Source organism: Anser cygnoides, chromosome 6, assembly GCF_040182565.1.
Source record: "Anser cygnoides isolate HZ-2024a breed goose chromosome 6, Taihu_goose_T2T_genome, whole genome shotgun sequence".
NCBI classification, from domain to species: Eukaryota; Metazoa; Chordata; class Aves; order Anseriformes; family Anatidae; genus Anser; species Anser cygnoides.
Window position 1 is genome coordinate 39,838,506 of NC_089878.1, and position 15,430 is coordinate 39,853,935.

Consider the following 15,430-nt stretch of genomic DNA (forward strand, 5'->3'; position numbering starts at 1 on the left):
TCTCTGCCCCCCCCCCCCCCGGCTCTCGCGGTGGCTGCCGGGATCGCTGGCCGCTTTGGTTAATGTCCGCCATGTTTGCCATGGCGCAGGGAGCGGAGCGAGCGAGCCCGGCGCGGATCTAGGGCTGCGGGGCGTGCGCTGTGAGCTACGGGCGGCCCCGCGGAGAGCTGTTCCGGGGCGGCGGGACCCTCCATGGTGGTGCGGGCCGGGTGCGGGAGCGGCTGGGAGGCGGCGGCGAGGCCGCGCTGAGGGCCCCCCCCGCCCGCCCGGCCCCGGGGTGTTATTGTGAGGGGGAGACAATGAGCAAACTCTCCTTCCGAGCCCGGGCGCTAGACGCCGCCAAACCGCTGCCCATCTACCGCGGCAAGGACATGCCCGACCTCAACGACTGCGTCTCCATCAACCGGGCTGTGCCGCAGATGCCCACGGGGATGGAGAAGGAGGAGGAATCGGTAAGGGAGCCGCGCAGGGGGGGCACCATTGTTTATCAGACACCCCCCTCCCCTCACGGGAAATAGGCCATCGGCATTCACCAAGCGCACTACGCACGCTCCCCGCCGCGGCGCTGCACGGTTCCTACGGGGCGCTGCGCAAAGAGCGCAGCGTAAACTGCTGTCCGGCGCCGTAAGCGGGCCCTGCTCCGCCATCTTCTTTGCGTCCCGACTCGCGAGTGTTTTGATTAGCGGGGGGGAGGCCTTTACGCTAGCGTAGGAAGGAGGAAGGCGCAAGACGCGGCTCTGAATGAGCGGGCGGGCGCTGCGGGCGCACTTGGCGTAGCGTGCCGCCGCCGCTGCTTCCCTCAGGGCCGGGCTGAGGCGAGCCGGGCTGAGCCGGGCCGGGCTGAACCGAGCCGAACCGGGCCGGTGCTGCCCTCCTGCCCCCTGTCAGGGCACCGGCTGCGTGTGTGAGAAGTAAACCAGCGAGCGCGGCGCCTGTTCCTCGGTGTCCCAGCGGAGAACGCGCCCGTCCCGTGAAGGCAAGGCGGTGACAGGCGGCGGGAGGCCCGGCTCTGGTGCTGTGGGACCGCGCTGGGCTTCCACCGGCCCCGGCAGCCCCCGGCCGGGAGTAAGTGTGCCCGCAAGGATTTCTTCAATGAAGCCTTGTCTCCGCCTCAGGCAGGGCTCTGCGCGAGTGGATTGGCTTTTCGGAGGTTACAGCTGTCAAAGGAGGCTTCGTGCCTCCGCGATTGGTTTTCTCAATTGACTGCTGATGCTGAAAGGAATCCCCTGTCTTAGCATCCTGCTCGCTTTCCTGCTGTTTACCCGGTGCTGTTACAATGTGTAATGCATCGTGATCCGAGCTCCCGGTGCCTCCAGGAGTGTCAGCTTCTGCCGGGTTCTGGGAGCGTGTTTAAAAGGAACAACGCTGGCGCTGACGAAACGGTCTTGGAGGGTCATTTGGTTTTCTCAGTCTTTAAAGTACGCCTTGCAGCCCCGTGTTTGCATTTAGTGTTCATGAAATAACGCTTTTTTAATAAATCACTGTGTTATTTTGATAAATCATGTTTTATATAAAACCATTTCCATTAACAAGTTTAAGTGTAAGTAAGCTATTTTGTGGGCTGCTTGAATGATTGTGAAGTTTAGACGTATAGTTCAGTAAAACTGCTTTAGTGTTGTACTGAAATGTGTCTTTTCTGTAATGAGTTTTTTTTTACCACAGTGAAATGTAGCTATATTTGATACATTATGCAATAGTTTCAAAATGAAGTGGTCATTGAAGCAATGTGTAAGTATGGTGCTGGATACATTAGCCAAACAAGATTATAAATTGTGCTATTAACAGAGAGTTTAGATTACTCCAGTGTAGTGACAGCTTCAGTCATGGGGTTTCTATCTAGTGTCTATCTATAGGTTTCTATCCAGTGTCACACAAATAGGTAGGGATTCCTGGTTATTTTTTTTTAAGGTAGATTTTTTTGGTAGTGGTATGTAAAGCCCTTCTCGGAAAGGCCATGAGAGATGGCAGTAGGTAAATATTGGGGAAGTTTACTTGCTGTCTACCTTTCACTTGATGTATCCTGAAGGGGACTTTTGGGAGAGGGAGATGTTCACATATCCATTTGTGTCATCTCAGTGACTTAGGTGTCCGACTTTTAGCTCGGACTTCTGCCGGGGATGTTTATTGTGAAAGGTGTTCGAAGCCGTTAGGATAGCTGCTGATTTACATTTGCTGCGGAAAGATGCAAAGCTCCCAGCGTGCTGCTGTCCTTGTGTGCCTCTCTGCCAAGCAGTCCTGAAACCAGAAAGCTCGTGTGGTACGTAGGGCTTGACTCTGATACAGTGCAGCTTCCAGGACTGATTGTATATCAGTCAGTATTCTCTGACTGAGAATAACCAGGTATTTACAAATTCTTCAGGACTTGAAATGGGTTGAGCTTTCTGTCTGACTTGTTTTTTTTTTTTTTTTTTTACAACCCGGTTTTGCTAGTAGTGGTGAAGGGTTTGCTTTGTTGATATTTTGCATACCAAACATACAGACTCTGGTTCATTTGTTTTTAAGGCTTTTTTTTTTTATACTGCTACTGTCATCTGGAATGTAGAAAGGTTTAAAGCTTGGGAGGGATTAATCATTATCACTTGTTTTTAATACCGCTACTGAAGTTGTTTGGACTCTGTAGTCCGAGACAGCGCAACGATATGCACTACTGGTCATCCCTCCGTAAAAAACGATGCTGCCCAGTGTGTGCCCAGACTTCTCTCTTGATTTGGTCAAAAGGAATACACTGGAATTATTTCCATGTACGTATCGTAGAGATTTATGTCCACTCTCAGCATTTACAAATCAGCAGCTCATTTTGCTCACGTGGAGGCTCCAGCTGTGAAAGAATTACGCTTCTGGTATGTAGTATGTTTATGTTAGCAAGCGTTTGTAATTTATCCTAAATTAAACCTGCGTGAGAGAGCGTGTTTTATCTCCGGTAAGAGGGAGATCGCAGCTAAGCAGAGGTAGCAAGGTGTCCTTCTGTGAGTTTCAGAAACTGAGCATGAGCGTTCCATAGTGGTTTTCTTCTGATGAATAAGAATTGTGTGTCACGGTGCTAATGAACTGTTTTTACTAGAAGGGGGAGAAGTTGCAGAATAGATAAGCCTTTGTTTTGTTTCTTATCACAGAACTATCTTTTAATTTGAATAGATATTAGCGGGGATTGCTGTTACCTCTTTTGGGGGAAGAATCATGCTTAACGAGATAAATTCAACCTGAAGTCTTTCAGAAGTAAATTTAACTTCATGTGAGTTGTTAGGAAGTGGTGGTGATTGCTGATGCTGATACTGGCGGTGGTCACTTAGGATACCTAGATTGCTATCAGATATATCTGAACGCTCACCTCAAAGTTCTTGCCTGAGCACTTCTGGCGGTTGTGGCTGTGCATGAACTGGGTGACAGGGCTGAGGCTGGGCGGAAGGTGCGTGGATGGCAAGTTAAGGGCATGGTTTCAGGTTATTGAAACGCTGACGGAGTGGGAACGAGAAGTGGATTTCATTCTCAGTCCTTGAGTGATCGCCTCAGGATGGTCTTCGCTGGTCGTTATGTTTAATGTTCATTTTTGAGTATTTTGAAAGGCTGGAAATAGTTAACTCAAAGAAATTTCGTTTTGCTTTCTCTTCTGTTCATACTCTCGCCGTCCCTGGGTAAGTTCAGTTTCCATTGTAAGACTGGAAACTTGAGTTCATCATCTGGCTTTCAAGGCATTCTGGAGGTAGTGGTGCTTTTGAGCAGCCTATTCCTGCTCTTTTTAAGGCAGGAAGCATTAATTTTCCCCAAGTCACACTTTCTTGTTTGGCTATTTTTGTTGATACAGAGTAACATGACGAATACTTTTGCTGATACAATGAACTGGAAGAGTTCAATCAGGAGGATTTGGAGACAGGTGCATGTACATGGAGAAGGCGTCACTAATTTTACGGCAGGGCTTACCTGCTTTTTAAAACGGAAGGAAAAAAAAGTCGCTAATCTTCCAGACAGGAGCACATCTCCTTGTGCATTGACTTATGCCTAAAGAGTTCTGTCTTGTTTCATAGATTATAGTCACTTACTAATCTTTCCTTGGTGGGCCTTCATGCTGTGTGTTTTCACGTTGTTGAAATCTTACATGTTTTATGGATTATGCTTTTTTTTCCTCGTAAATTTTCGTTACAAGATGGAGTTGCCCAAATACTGCAGCTAATTGTGTGCCTGGAAGTAAGTGGTCTTGTCTGATACCCGTTCTGCTCCTAGGAATTGTGTTAATAGCTTCCATGCTGCCACTTGCTTTCTGCAGTGAAATTAAAGTTTGGAGGTCCTTGTAACAGTTCTGCTACTGCTTATGTTTTCCCTTCCACTCCAGGCCCGTTCTCACACCCGCCCTGGGAAGCATGCCTTTTTTATAGCCCGTTTGTGTATGGAAGTGTTGCAGGTGATTGCTTTTATAGCATGAATAAACTGCTTTAACTGTAACTTGTGTAAGTATTTTTTTTTTTTTTTGCTAAATTGTATATGTTAAGCGGTAGGTGCTTTAAAACACCCTTAAAAAGCTTCGGTTTCATGATGCTGATGGTGTTTTTCAGAGGGAGGTCAGGTTCTGTTGCTGGTTGTGATGTCAACATCCCTAAGTTCTAGGGCGGTGCTTAAAGAAGTGCAGCCTAGTCTTGGTTGAGATGCTGATCAGAAGCAGGTACCTCCTGAGGCACTCAGGTTTAGAAGGCACTTGAAGAAATTTAGGTGAATAGTGAACTTCATGTGAGAAAGGTAGTAAACTTCTGGGAAATAACCAGGCGATATCCGAACTGCACTTTGTTTCTGTCTTCCCATCCCTGGGAGGGAGGAGAGCTTTGCAAAACCTGTTTGCTCTTCCACCTAAGTGTTCGTTTTTTTTAATTCACATTTGAGTCAAAATCCTAGCCGTTGTTTTCAAGCTGCAGCTGCTATACCTTCTACCACATGAAATCATGGGCTGCTTTTTTTTGTCCATTTCTTAGCTAGTGTGTGTGTGTACTCTGAAGCAGACACCTTGTGTAGTAGCATTACGTAGCTAAAGATTGCAGTTGTCTGGTAGCAAGTGTGCATGTCCCCTGGTGATGGATCCGGATGAACAAAAACCAGACCTTTGGCCTTCCCAGGCAGGTATGCAACTTCAGGAACGAGAGCATTATAAGATCTGTCATGATCTTAACAGAGAAGTTGACATGGCTCTTCAGAAAGAACAGTCAGCACCTCTTGATTTTACGAGCTTACGCAGAAGTTAAAGGATGAGTTACTTTTTTTTTTTTATAATGCTGAATTTCAAGCAGTTATGACTGGGTGGACAGAACCTTTTCTAACTTGAGATTTGGATGCTGGACGTGCGTTCACAGCCTGCAGTTGAACCCTGCAAGTTGCTTACAAGCGAGGGGCTGCATGAAACAAAGATGACACCAGGATGCCGCTGGCTGAAGTAGAAGGTAAATAAAGGAGAGCTGAAGTTCAAACCAGGCAAATACTCTGTAAACAAAAATCCCTCAAGATTTTACACAAGTTGAAGTACAAGGAACTCAAAAGATTGTGTTTCCGCACAAAGCAAAGACAGCAGGCTCGAGTTGGGGAAGAAATGGGGTTTGACTTGAATCGAGCGCCTTGTGTGCAGGGCAAGTGTTATTCCAGTGGAAGTTTACTTCTCAGGGTGAGCTCAGCACCTTGGTGTATTTATTTACTTGGTTTTGTGTGTGTGTGGAGGCTGCTGGGATTACCAAAGTATGTTTGGTAGTAGGTATCATAGTGCTGTGTTACAATCTCTATTTGTGGACTTTGTTTTTAAATTCAGTTCTTGGTAAGACTTCTTCCACTGCCTTCAGGTCCTAGGGTTTCCTCCCTCCCTCTGATGCCCCTGGCATCACGCAGTGACATTCCTCACAAGTCCCTGTCCCAGCTCCATTTCCCAGCCATTATTTCCATTTTTAGCTGTCATCTTCATCTTCTATCCCTCCTACACTTTTTCCTGTGAAATACTCTTGTGGCTAACAGAAACTTCCTTTTAGTCTGCTGCTTATACTCTCCAACGTCCCATTTGATGATGGTGCATCAGCTTTAACACTAAGGTTGGATTTTGTTAACTTTAGTTAACTGCAGTGGTAATTAAAGTACCTGCTGATGACTCTTGTCCCCCACCTGAGCTGCAGTGCAGCTGAGTGTAGGTAACTGGTGAGCTGTTAAACTGAGGAGCTTTTCTTTTAATTTACTCGGGGTGTAATTATGTGGCTGAATGTAAACAATACCAAGATTTTCTCTCAAAACTCAAACTCATGATCAGTTTATTAGGGCTTATCACGTTAACACCTATCGGCTAACCTGTGACAGCTGCTGCTTAGCACAAGCTTAGCCTGTGACAAATGTCAAGTAATTTATCTTGGAGGGAGGTTTCAAGATAGGGCTGAGCCAGCCAACCTGTAGTCAGCAGCGAGCGGGGGCAGTCTGCGCCTCGCTCCTGTCCTGTTCCCTTGTGCTCGTTTCTCCTGCTCCCTTGTGTCTGGGTACTGAGCCCCTTCTGGCCGTGGAAGGGGCATGAGAGCTGGATAGGGAAGAAGTGAGCGTTGTGTGCTTCTGTGGGAAATGGCAGGAGCAGGTGGGGATGGGAGGCCTGGGAATGCAGAGCGGGAGTCTCCCGCTCTTGGTGTCATCCAGAGGTTAAATGGGTTCAGCCATATCTTAAAACCACACTTAATTGAGATAAAGCTGCATTTTTGCTGCAGGCTAGAGTCGGATGCATGGGGTCAGTTAATGCCAGGCCACGAAATCTGCCTTAACTCGTTCGGGCGCCTGAGTCCTGGTGGAGAACAATGGCACCTGCCCGAAGGAGGAGCGCTCACACCTCCACTCATTATGCAGGAACTTTCCCTTACAGGTAGGGCTCCTCAGGGGGAAGCGCAGCTCCCTTCTGAAAGCTCCGAGGTTTGCAGTCTGTGTCTCTGCTCTGGAACTCCTCCCATGTGGGTAGCAATTTTCCCCTTTCCTTCAATTTAAGAAAACCTTGGAAAAGAAACACCCCGGGCAACCTCAGCGGTGTTTTGAATTGCGTGGTGCCAGGTTTCATATTGCTCCTGCTTGGCAAAACCGAGCAGTAGTTAGCTTTGTACACTTCGCGTTGATTGAGATTAGTTGAAATGTTCCATTTGAATAATTTAAATGAGCAAACAATAAATCTGCTTGTATTAATCTTGGTTTTAGTTATTTGTCATAAGAAAAATCACCTTGACTGCAACTAAGCATTCAGAAGGTTTTCTAACTTACTTTTCCAACAAAGCTAATAATTATGCCTTGTTTTTACTTATGTGAAGTTATGTGCCCTTAGTACATGTGTCAGATTCCAACCATTCAACTTTTTTAGAGCTAAATAACACATTTAATATTTACATAAACAAATTTACAGTTAAGCTTCAGGTGTCATGAAAGTCATACCTGGTGAAAACTAGTTTGTAGAACCCAAATTTCTGTAGCAAGTAGAGAAGAAGCGAGTCAGAACTCAATTATTGCACATAAAAGGGAGTAAGAAGTGGGGAGGGGCATTTATGAAACTAAATATACTATCAATAAATGTGAAATTACGGCAATCTCACTTGGAACAACTCAACGTTGTAATGAAGTATTTTCGAATGTACTATATTAACGTTTTCTTTTAAATCAATTTTGAAAATTCCTGTTTGTTAATATATGATGATTACTTTATAGTGTTACTGAAAGTGTTAGTTTAAAATACTGTTCCTACCCTTAGCAGAACTCCCCTAAATGTAAGGGAGAAGGAACAAGTCTGCAGAAAAAAAAAGCTTGTATTTTTCCTAGTTTACAGTGATGCAGTTCTAATTGTGATTAATACATTCATGTCACTAAACTGCCGTTGGTCTTCCAGTACTTGAAATGCTCACTTCAAGAGTGGAAAGAGCAGGCGAGGTGATGTCAGAGACTTGTGTGAAACGAGGTACTTGGCAAGGAAAAATGCCGTTCCCACTGGTAAATGTGTGAGGACAGAACTGGGTTGCTTGCATCTCATAGACTTGCTTCTCTGGTGTGCTCCACACCTCGCGGTACGGCTGCTTCAGTAGAATTTTTCTTTGTAAGGTATTTTCTGGTACGTGTGTCATCTTAAATTGCGAGAAGTTAGGGCTTACACAGCCTGCCTTGTGAGGCTGCTCTCAGGTTTGTTAGATGTCAGTTTCCTGACACTTTTCCGCATCAGTAAACTTGTGCTCTCCTCGTTTTATCTGATGTCCCCTGTGGCACAAAGTAATTCAGTTATTTATCTATTTGTAACCAGCATATTTATAAAGGCTTCCCACCCCCTTTTCCCTAGTTGTTTTGTTGTTTACATCTCAATTTATAATTTGGTTATCTTAACTTTCTACCATTTGTCTTGCTGCAACTCATGCTTTTTGTCTGACCAGTCTGAGTTGCATAACAAAAGCTGTTTGTACTTTGAAGCATCCTGGTAACGTCCAATTCCCCTGTGCTAAACTTAGGTACAAACAAAATACTGCATGTCTGGTGGTGGTATCCAACAACTAGGTAAGCAAGATAAAAGGAGAGGCGCTGTTACAACAAAAAGTTGAGAGAGATTAATATATATTTAGAGAAGCTTGAGTTGAAATGGAATTTTATAACTTTAATTCCTACCAATTAACATGTGTGCAATCCTGTTTTTAATTTTTTAAACTTTTTTCTCAGTTTACCTGGCTTTAGAACCAATCCCTGGTATCTTTTCTGTTTCCTTACGTGATGGATTTTGACTTTGTTCATCAGGTGTGTAGTGCTTCGGTGAAGAGGTTTGTTTATACAACTCTGAAATACAAATTTCCAGGTGTTGGTGTTTGTCCTTCATTTAAATAAAATTTGTTTTTATTTATATATAGTAGGAATGCATTCCTGGGAATAAAATGTTACAAATCAGAAGATTAATTACATAGCTTGGCGAGGAGAGAGGGACAGTAATCAACTTGTTCTTGAATGCAAAGGTTAGATCTGAAACTTCCCAGGAAACTGCATCCCTGAAGAGGGTGGAATCAGTAGGGTCACCTGGTACCCAAACTCTTGTGTTATCTCTGCCCTTAGCTTCTTTGCTAGGACAGTAAGTTCTGTTTTGACCAGAGGAATTTATTTTTTTATGCATGTCAGGACAGTCGAGTTACACTAATAGAAGCAGACTTTCAAGAAAATAAATTCCTTTGAAGTAATTTGTTAGCAGTCTTTTGTGTTTAAAATTGTACTTGTTACATGCTGAGTGATGCAAATGGGTATTGCAAGGAGCTGAAAGAAAACTACCTTGGGTTTTGACTGAATGTTGCACTATCTGTAACAGTTTTCTCCTAATTGGGTAAAAGGCAACTTGTAACAAAATACTCTGTTTTTTCAGGAAAAAGATACATTTTAAAAGTACCATATACAGTCGCTCTAAAAGGGATTTTTAATTCAAAATTCTTTGAAGTTTCGTAGTGACAATTGTATTTTTATTTATTGCCAAAACTTCAAAGTGGAAATTAATGTAGTTGTAAAATACAGTTCTTTAGGAAGATTTGGTTTTGGCATTTCCTAAATGGTGACAGTTTTATGGCAGTGAGATGTTCACAAATAGGCAGCAATTATTTATGTGAATGAGAGATTGTGTGTGTGCTCATGTACCACTACTGTCCCCCTCGGTAGGGTAATAGTTGGGATGTCTCTGTCATTCCATGTCCATCGTTATATAGAATGATGTAAATTGCATTGCTTGTTTCCTTGTTTTTATTTTTTTCACATTAAACTTGTATAAAAGGTGGGCTTTTTTATGTACTGCAAGGTTAAAGGAACATGAAAATGGTTGTGACCTTCTCTGTTCATTTCCCCTCTGTACCTGTGTCAGTGTTTGGTGGGCCAGGTTCCACTCTTTTTTGCCTGTCTTGCCTGCAGTCATTTTATAGTGCTTGAATTGGCTTCAGTCAGACTGCCAGAGAGGAAATAAAGCTTTTTGGGGGGCATTTAACCTCATTTGGGTTTTCTTAATTGAAGTCCCCAGCTCCTGTGTAGACTGTGTGTCTAGAGACCAGGCGTCATCCAAGGAAGCTGGGCGCACTTAGAGCAGGAGGGCCACAAAAAATCTTATCACCTATCTTACCAGCCTACATCAGCATTTCTGAGATAATTGTCAGGTGACTTGTCTGTAACCAGGCGATCTGTCTATAAAGCATTCGTACCAGAATGGCTTGTGCTTGGTTTTGGGTAGCGCTCGCGTTACTCTGTGACGTTACAGTTGCTTGAGAGCTGGAGAAGGGAAGTCGGTGGCAGGAAAAGTGTCTTGGTGTCACTTTGGGGAAACAACCGGGTGACTTCGAGTAGCTAAATAATACAAACCTTGCCAGTTCTAGATGTCTGTGAATTTTTGGGGTGGAGTAGTGCAGTTCAATTCACATTGCTGCCTCCTTCATTGAGTTGTCAGGAGCAGCAGCCTACCTTGTTAGTACTTTTTTTTTTCCTGTAGCTGTAATTTGGCAGTAAGGAAGACAAATTGGCATGGCGGGAAGTAGTTCTTGTGATTATTTTTTTAAAAAAAAGTGGGCGAGGTCATCCTGGCAAACTGGGATAGGGCCAAAAGAGCTCGAGAAGCAGGTCGGTGGCCCTTCCCGTGTGCAAATTGGGAAGGGGGACCTGAGCTGTACCCCTGGCACTGCGGGCGGGCTGGAGCCGCGTCGCGGGCAGCCCGGGAGGAGTTCCTGTCCTGCAAGGCAGCTTTGCGTTGGGGCGCTGGCTTCAGAGCAGCGTGGGATTTTTGTTTGACCAGCTCTTGGCCCTACTCTGTAAGAAATACAGAAACATGTAACGGGACACTATCCATTGGCTGTGGTGTTCTCTGAGGCTGTCAGGGATTGAATGGGTTAACCACAAAGAAAACAAAAGGTGGCTCTTTTTTGTGCTTCTCTCTTGTATTTATTTAAGTGGGGTGCTGAGGAGTAGATAGGTGAATGGCTTAAAAAGGGGGAAGGCTTTTGGTTAAGGTAACTTCTAAGCCTTGCGACACTTCTGTGTTTTTCCCTTAAGTGTTGATGACAGATGTCACTTAAACTTCTTGTGGTGGCTGCAATGTCGCGAGATGAGTCTGCACATTTCATATCAAAACTCTTCTGTTTCTGAATCCATACGTGAACTATAAAAAAAAGTCAACTGATGTATTTCCTAATTTGAGTATATTGGTGGGCAAATAGCCTATCTAGGCTTTAGGAAGGTTTTCTCATGCTTTTTCTGCTTTAATTCTGTCCTTCATTGGAGGGAGGAAGGGGGCTTTAGGCTAGCTTAGGAGTAGGTTATTTGGAGGAGGTAAAGCTATTAATCAATTCAATTTTTTTTCCTGTCATATTTACAGTTATAATGGAAGGCTACGGAGTTAAAACTGTTTATCTTAAGGGAATCAATTTTAAGAGCTAGGCTGTGTTATGTTTTGTTTTATTTCTCTTACGTCTTGGTAACATCAGTCCAGCTATTTCTTCCCTTGAAGCCTGCGGTGTTCAGAATACCTGATGTAAATTCTGTGACCTGGAGCTCTGTTGTGAAAGGGCGAAGGGGAAGTCCTCCTCTTAAATAGGATCACAGTGAACTGCAACACGTTTGGTTGCTTTCTACCTCAGCATAGACCCGAATAGTAGCAAGTGTAATTAACAAGGTACAGAAAATCTACAAACTACTAAAAAAATGGGAAAAATTGATTAAGAGTAGCAAAACAGCTTTACTTTTGAAATAATTACATTGTTGTCTGTAAGGTATAATTTTAAGGGATGGAGAAGGGGACAGGTGTATTTACTTAAAGCCCTAAAGTTTTTCTTCTTCTAGGGTGTGTGCATCTAATACAGAATTGCTTGTTGTGGTTTCATAATTAAGACAGAGATGAACTTTTCAGTGTGGGGATGGTATTTAACCACAGGGGTCCCCAGACGTGCTCCTTCAGAAAGGTATCGCATTTATCTAAATATGATGAAACTGTATTTCAGGGAGAGGTCTGGGGAGGATAACTGTAGGGAACTTAAAGGCTAAGGGAAGTAGCAAACGGCTGTTTAGCATCCAAGTGCTTTGGTTTTGGAGCAGCAGAGTAAAAGGGAGGGGTTGTGTTGGTGAATACAGTTCTTGAGGGTGCAAACAATGTCTGGTACTGGTCACTGTTTCCCTTCGCAGGTGGACCAGTCCTGTGCTTGGAGAACAGCTGTGTTTCGGCTGTGTCCTAGGCACTGGGATATTTCTGCTATGTTGATAGCTACAGAAGCGGGCCGAAGTTGTATGTGATGCTCTCAGTCCTATTAGAGAGGCTGGGATTTGCTTTTTCAGAAATCAGTGGTTAATGACTCCTTGACAGATGCTGCCTTGGGAATTAAAAGGAGTAGGTTCTGTCTGCTATCATCACAGTTCTCTCTACTGTTCGGTTATGAGATCCTTTTATCTTGCCTGCTGCACAGTGAAATACAAGTTAAAATATGTTGTGTGTCTCTCAAAACAATAAGAAAAATAGATGAAAGGATGTCTGGGTACGCCGGTTGCTAAATCCATCATTAAACCTTTAAAAGGCTGTTTGCAGGTTGAACCAAGCCATTTAAATAGACTAACTTCTACATCAAAATCTTCAGAGTATGTTAAACAGAACGGTTCAGGAGTTGAGATTTGTTTTCCCTAACTTCATGTTTAATAAAGATTGATTTTTTTTTCCTAATCGCGGAAATGACATACTTACCTGCTGCCTCTGAAGCCCTGCTGACTGAGCGACAGTCGTGCTTGTAAGGCTCTTTGTGTGAAAGCTGCGTTCTGCTTGAACGTTTTATAGTAGAGTGAGTACTAACACCTATTGTCAGCCTTGCCTTGGGAACTCTCCGTACACCTACTAGCAGCGTTACGAAAACTGAGAATAATCTGAATTACTGAGCTGTGCTGCTCAATGGGCTGTGGAGCCAAAGCGTGACTTGTGTGGTGGTTGCTGCGTGCCCTTCTTCGCTGCTTTCTGTGCAAGTGGGACCTGGTCTGTCCCTGCTGGCTGGAGGAGTGAAGGGGTCAGCGTGGTTTTCCCGCAAGGCATTCGGTCCCATTTTAGAAGTGCCTGAGTGTTCGATGGTGGAGGTGTGGGGGGAGCTATACGTTGGCCAGCGTCGCCGTGCGGTGGTTGGCCTGCCGCACGGAGGAGCAGCCGGCGCTGTGGGTGCTGACGGACTTGAGGACTGGTCCAGCTGAAACCTGACGAGGCCGAGCTAGGGGCAGTGCACAGGTGGGCACCTGGGGCTGGATCCTGGCGCTGCGCATCCGTGCGGGCTGGGAGCTGCTGGGCTGAGACGCAGCCCCAGCAGAAGGGCCAGGAGATGGGCGAGGGACGCGCGCCGTGGTGGGAGCCCGGCCACCACACCAGGCAGTTGGACACTCCTCAGTTTTTCAAGGCTGAGGCTGCTCTTGGAAGGATCTTTCACAGGGATGATCTTTCCCGTTACTCTGCTTTCCCCAGACGTCTCAGAGATGTTGAGGAACTGGAGGAGAGCCTGTCAGCGGGCTGCCAGAGGGGCAGTGGCTTGGACTGCGGTCCAGGGAGATGGGGAGGGCGCTGCTCTTGCTCCCTGCGACCGAGGAGGGTTAATATGGCCCTGGAGCATGGCACTTGGTGCATCTGTGGAAACGAGAGGTCTTCAGCACCTGACAAAGTCCCGGCCTGCCTGGTGCTGGGGCTGTCCTCAGGGGGCACTCGGACAGAGCCTCCCCAGGTCCTTGTCCTGAGGGGCTGGCTGTGAGGAGGCGGCTCCAGGGACGCCCGTGGAAAACAGCGCGGTAATGAAACAAATTGTGGTGTAGTTGAATTACCTGCTCAGCGCTGCGAAGCTTTCTAAGGCGTACTTCAATGGTAGAATGACAGATTGATTCAGTACATATTAACTCCGGCAAATCACACCAGATATTTGATTGCACTCTTGTCTTAATTCTAATAGAGTTCACTGGGGAGCCTGATAGTTTGATTTAATGTTGCTTCATCTGCTACGGGGAGATTCCCAAAGCTGCTCTTCCAGTTGCTGATTTGTTATATTCTAATTTTGCAGGAATTGCATTATTTTCATTTCTGCAAGATCTCAATATTTAAGAGTGTAATTTATTAAATACCACTTACATATTTTTAAAGATTTTGCTTTCATTCAGGATGTTTTTGTGAACAATTTCTGTAGAATTAAAGAGGAAGAACTCCTGTTCTTAAGAGCGTTTTCTGAAAGCAAGCTGTCGAAGCGCTGGTTCTGCTGCTTGTGGTGCTGGTGCCGTGCTGGTGAGGCAGGCTGGCTGTGGGGAGGGCACCCCAGGAAACCGAAGGAGGAAGAGCAGCAAAGGCTGCCTCGTCCTCCGGGATGTTTTCCAGCAATCGAATGCGTGGGAATGGCTGGAGGGTAGCCCGACGCCCCTGGAGTAGGCACAGTAGGGTTGTAAAGGTCAGCGAGAGTCGAGCGTTAGGGCAAGTCTCAAGTTGATGCTCTGCTGTCATCTGTCCTGCCTTCAAATCTGGGAGCTGGAGGTGAGAACGCTGCTCTATGGGAGGAGAAGGAAACGTCTCCTGGCTCCTCGAGAGCCTCGGAGCCTGCGGCTTGTTTTGTGTTCGGCTTGCGTGGGTGGAGGAGAACTTGAGACTTAACCTTCCCTGAGCCAGTGGCCGTGGTGATTTAGGATTTTGTCCTGGTGAAGACTGCCACTCCTCCTCTGTATTGGGCTCACAGAAAGTTATGTGTGCCAGCTGAGCCATCCGGAGTCTTGGCACGAGACACTTTTGTGATGTTTAAATGCGTAGACTGCACCGGAGGGTCTGAAGCATGCACGCACGTGCCCTGTGCTGCTGCCAGCTGCTGGCTCAGGGGGCAGGTAGCCCCTCAGCCGACAGTGTGCTGGGGGGCTCCTGTTGCTGCTCTGCTCACCTTGGGTTTCTTCAGATGGCACTGAAATGGTACGTAGAGAGCAGCACCATTCATAACGCTGGAGTTGTACTGGTTTTCTTCCGCCAAAGTTTAATACAAGTATCGATGAAAAACCTTTAAGAGTCGCAGGTTAGTGCTAACTCCCAGGGGTGGGTGGGTTTCACTGAGTTAACTAATGAAAACTACTTGTGTGAAAAAGTCTAAATTAATGCATTTACTGTGGTCTGCGTCTAACCTGAAACGATTCTGTAGCACTTCTGGCATCCCTCCAGTGAGAGTAAAATGAAGTGATACTTGTTTAGGGAGTCCGTGCTTTGTAAGTGTTACGCTGTGAGGACTCTTTGTCACTCTTAACTGGCTGAACTTCTAAAGAAAGCAAGCAGGTAAGAACTGCTGGGGAAACAGGAATGATTAAATTAGCTATTCTTTTGATTTGAATCTGTCGTTTATAACAACACTTTAAAGAACTTACTCGGTATGTGTTAACTGATTTTGCATAAGTTTTCTCTATGCCAGTTTTTAATGAGTTTGGTTTTTACCAGCCCTAA

The 15,430-nt window shown here is 45.5% G+C and overlaps 1 protein-coding gene and 1 long non-coding RNA gene across 7 annotated transcripts in view; one reads left to right on the forward strand and one right to left on the reverse strand.

The window, feature by feature from the left end:
- Positions 1-37: 37 nt before the first annotated feature.
- Positions 38-15,430, forward strand: part of EPC2 (enhancer of polycomb homolog 2) — a 41,320-nt gene continuing 25,927 nt past the window's right edge. Inside the window, exons 1-2 of one of the 6 annotated variants that reach the window (XM_048080998.2) lie at positions 4,625-4,701; positions 5,334-5,420. Coding sequence is in view for 1 of the 6 variants with exons in the window: in XM_013198101.3 (XP_013053555.2) it covers positions 300-452 (153 nt within the window). In the remaining 5 variants the exon portion in view is untranslated. Of the gene's footprint in view, positions 453-4,599; positions 4,729-4,775; positions 5,421-10,746; positions 15,266-15,430 lie in introns of those variants that run through there. The other 5 variants (XM_013198101.3, XM_048080997.2, XM_013198103.3 and 2 more) reach the window with 5 other exon arrangements.
- LOC125185020 (uncharacterized) lies at positions 8,187-12,797 on the reverse strand. Its single transcript, XR_007169851.2, has 3 exons — positions 12,689-12,797; positions 8,676-8,784; positions 8,187-8,220 (listed from the first exon to the last, which is right to left on the reverse strand). It is a non-coding gene; the product is annotated as an uncharacterized lncRNA (long non-coding RNA).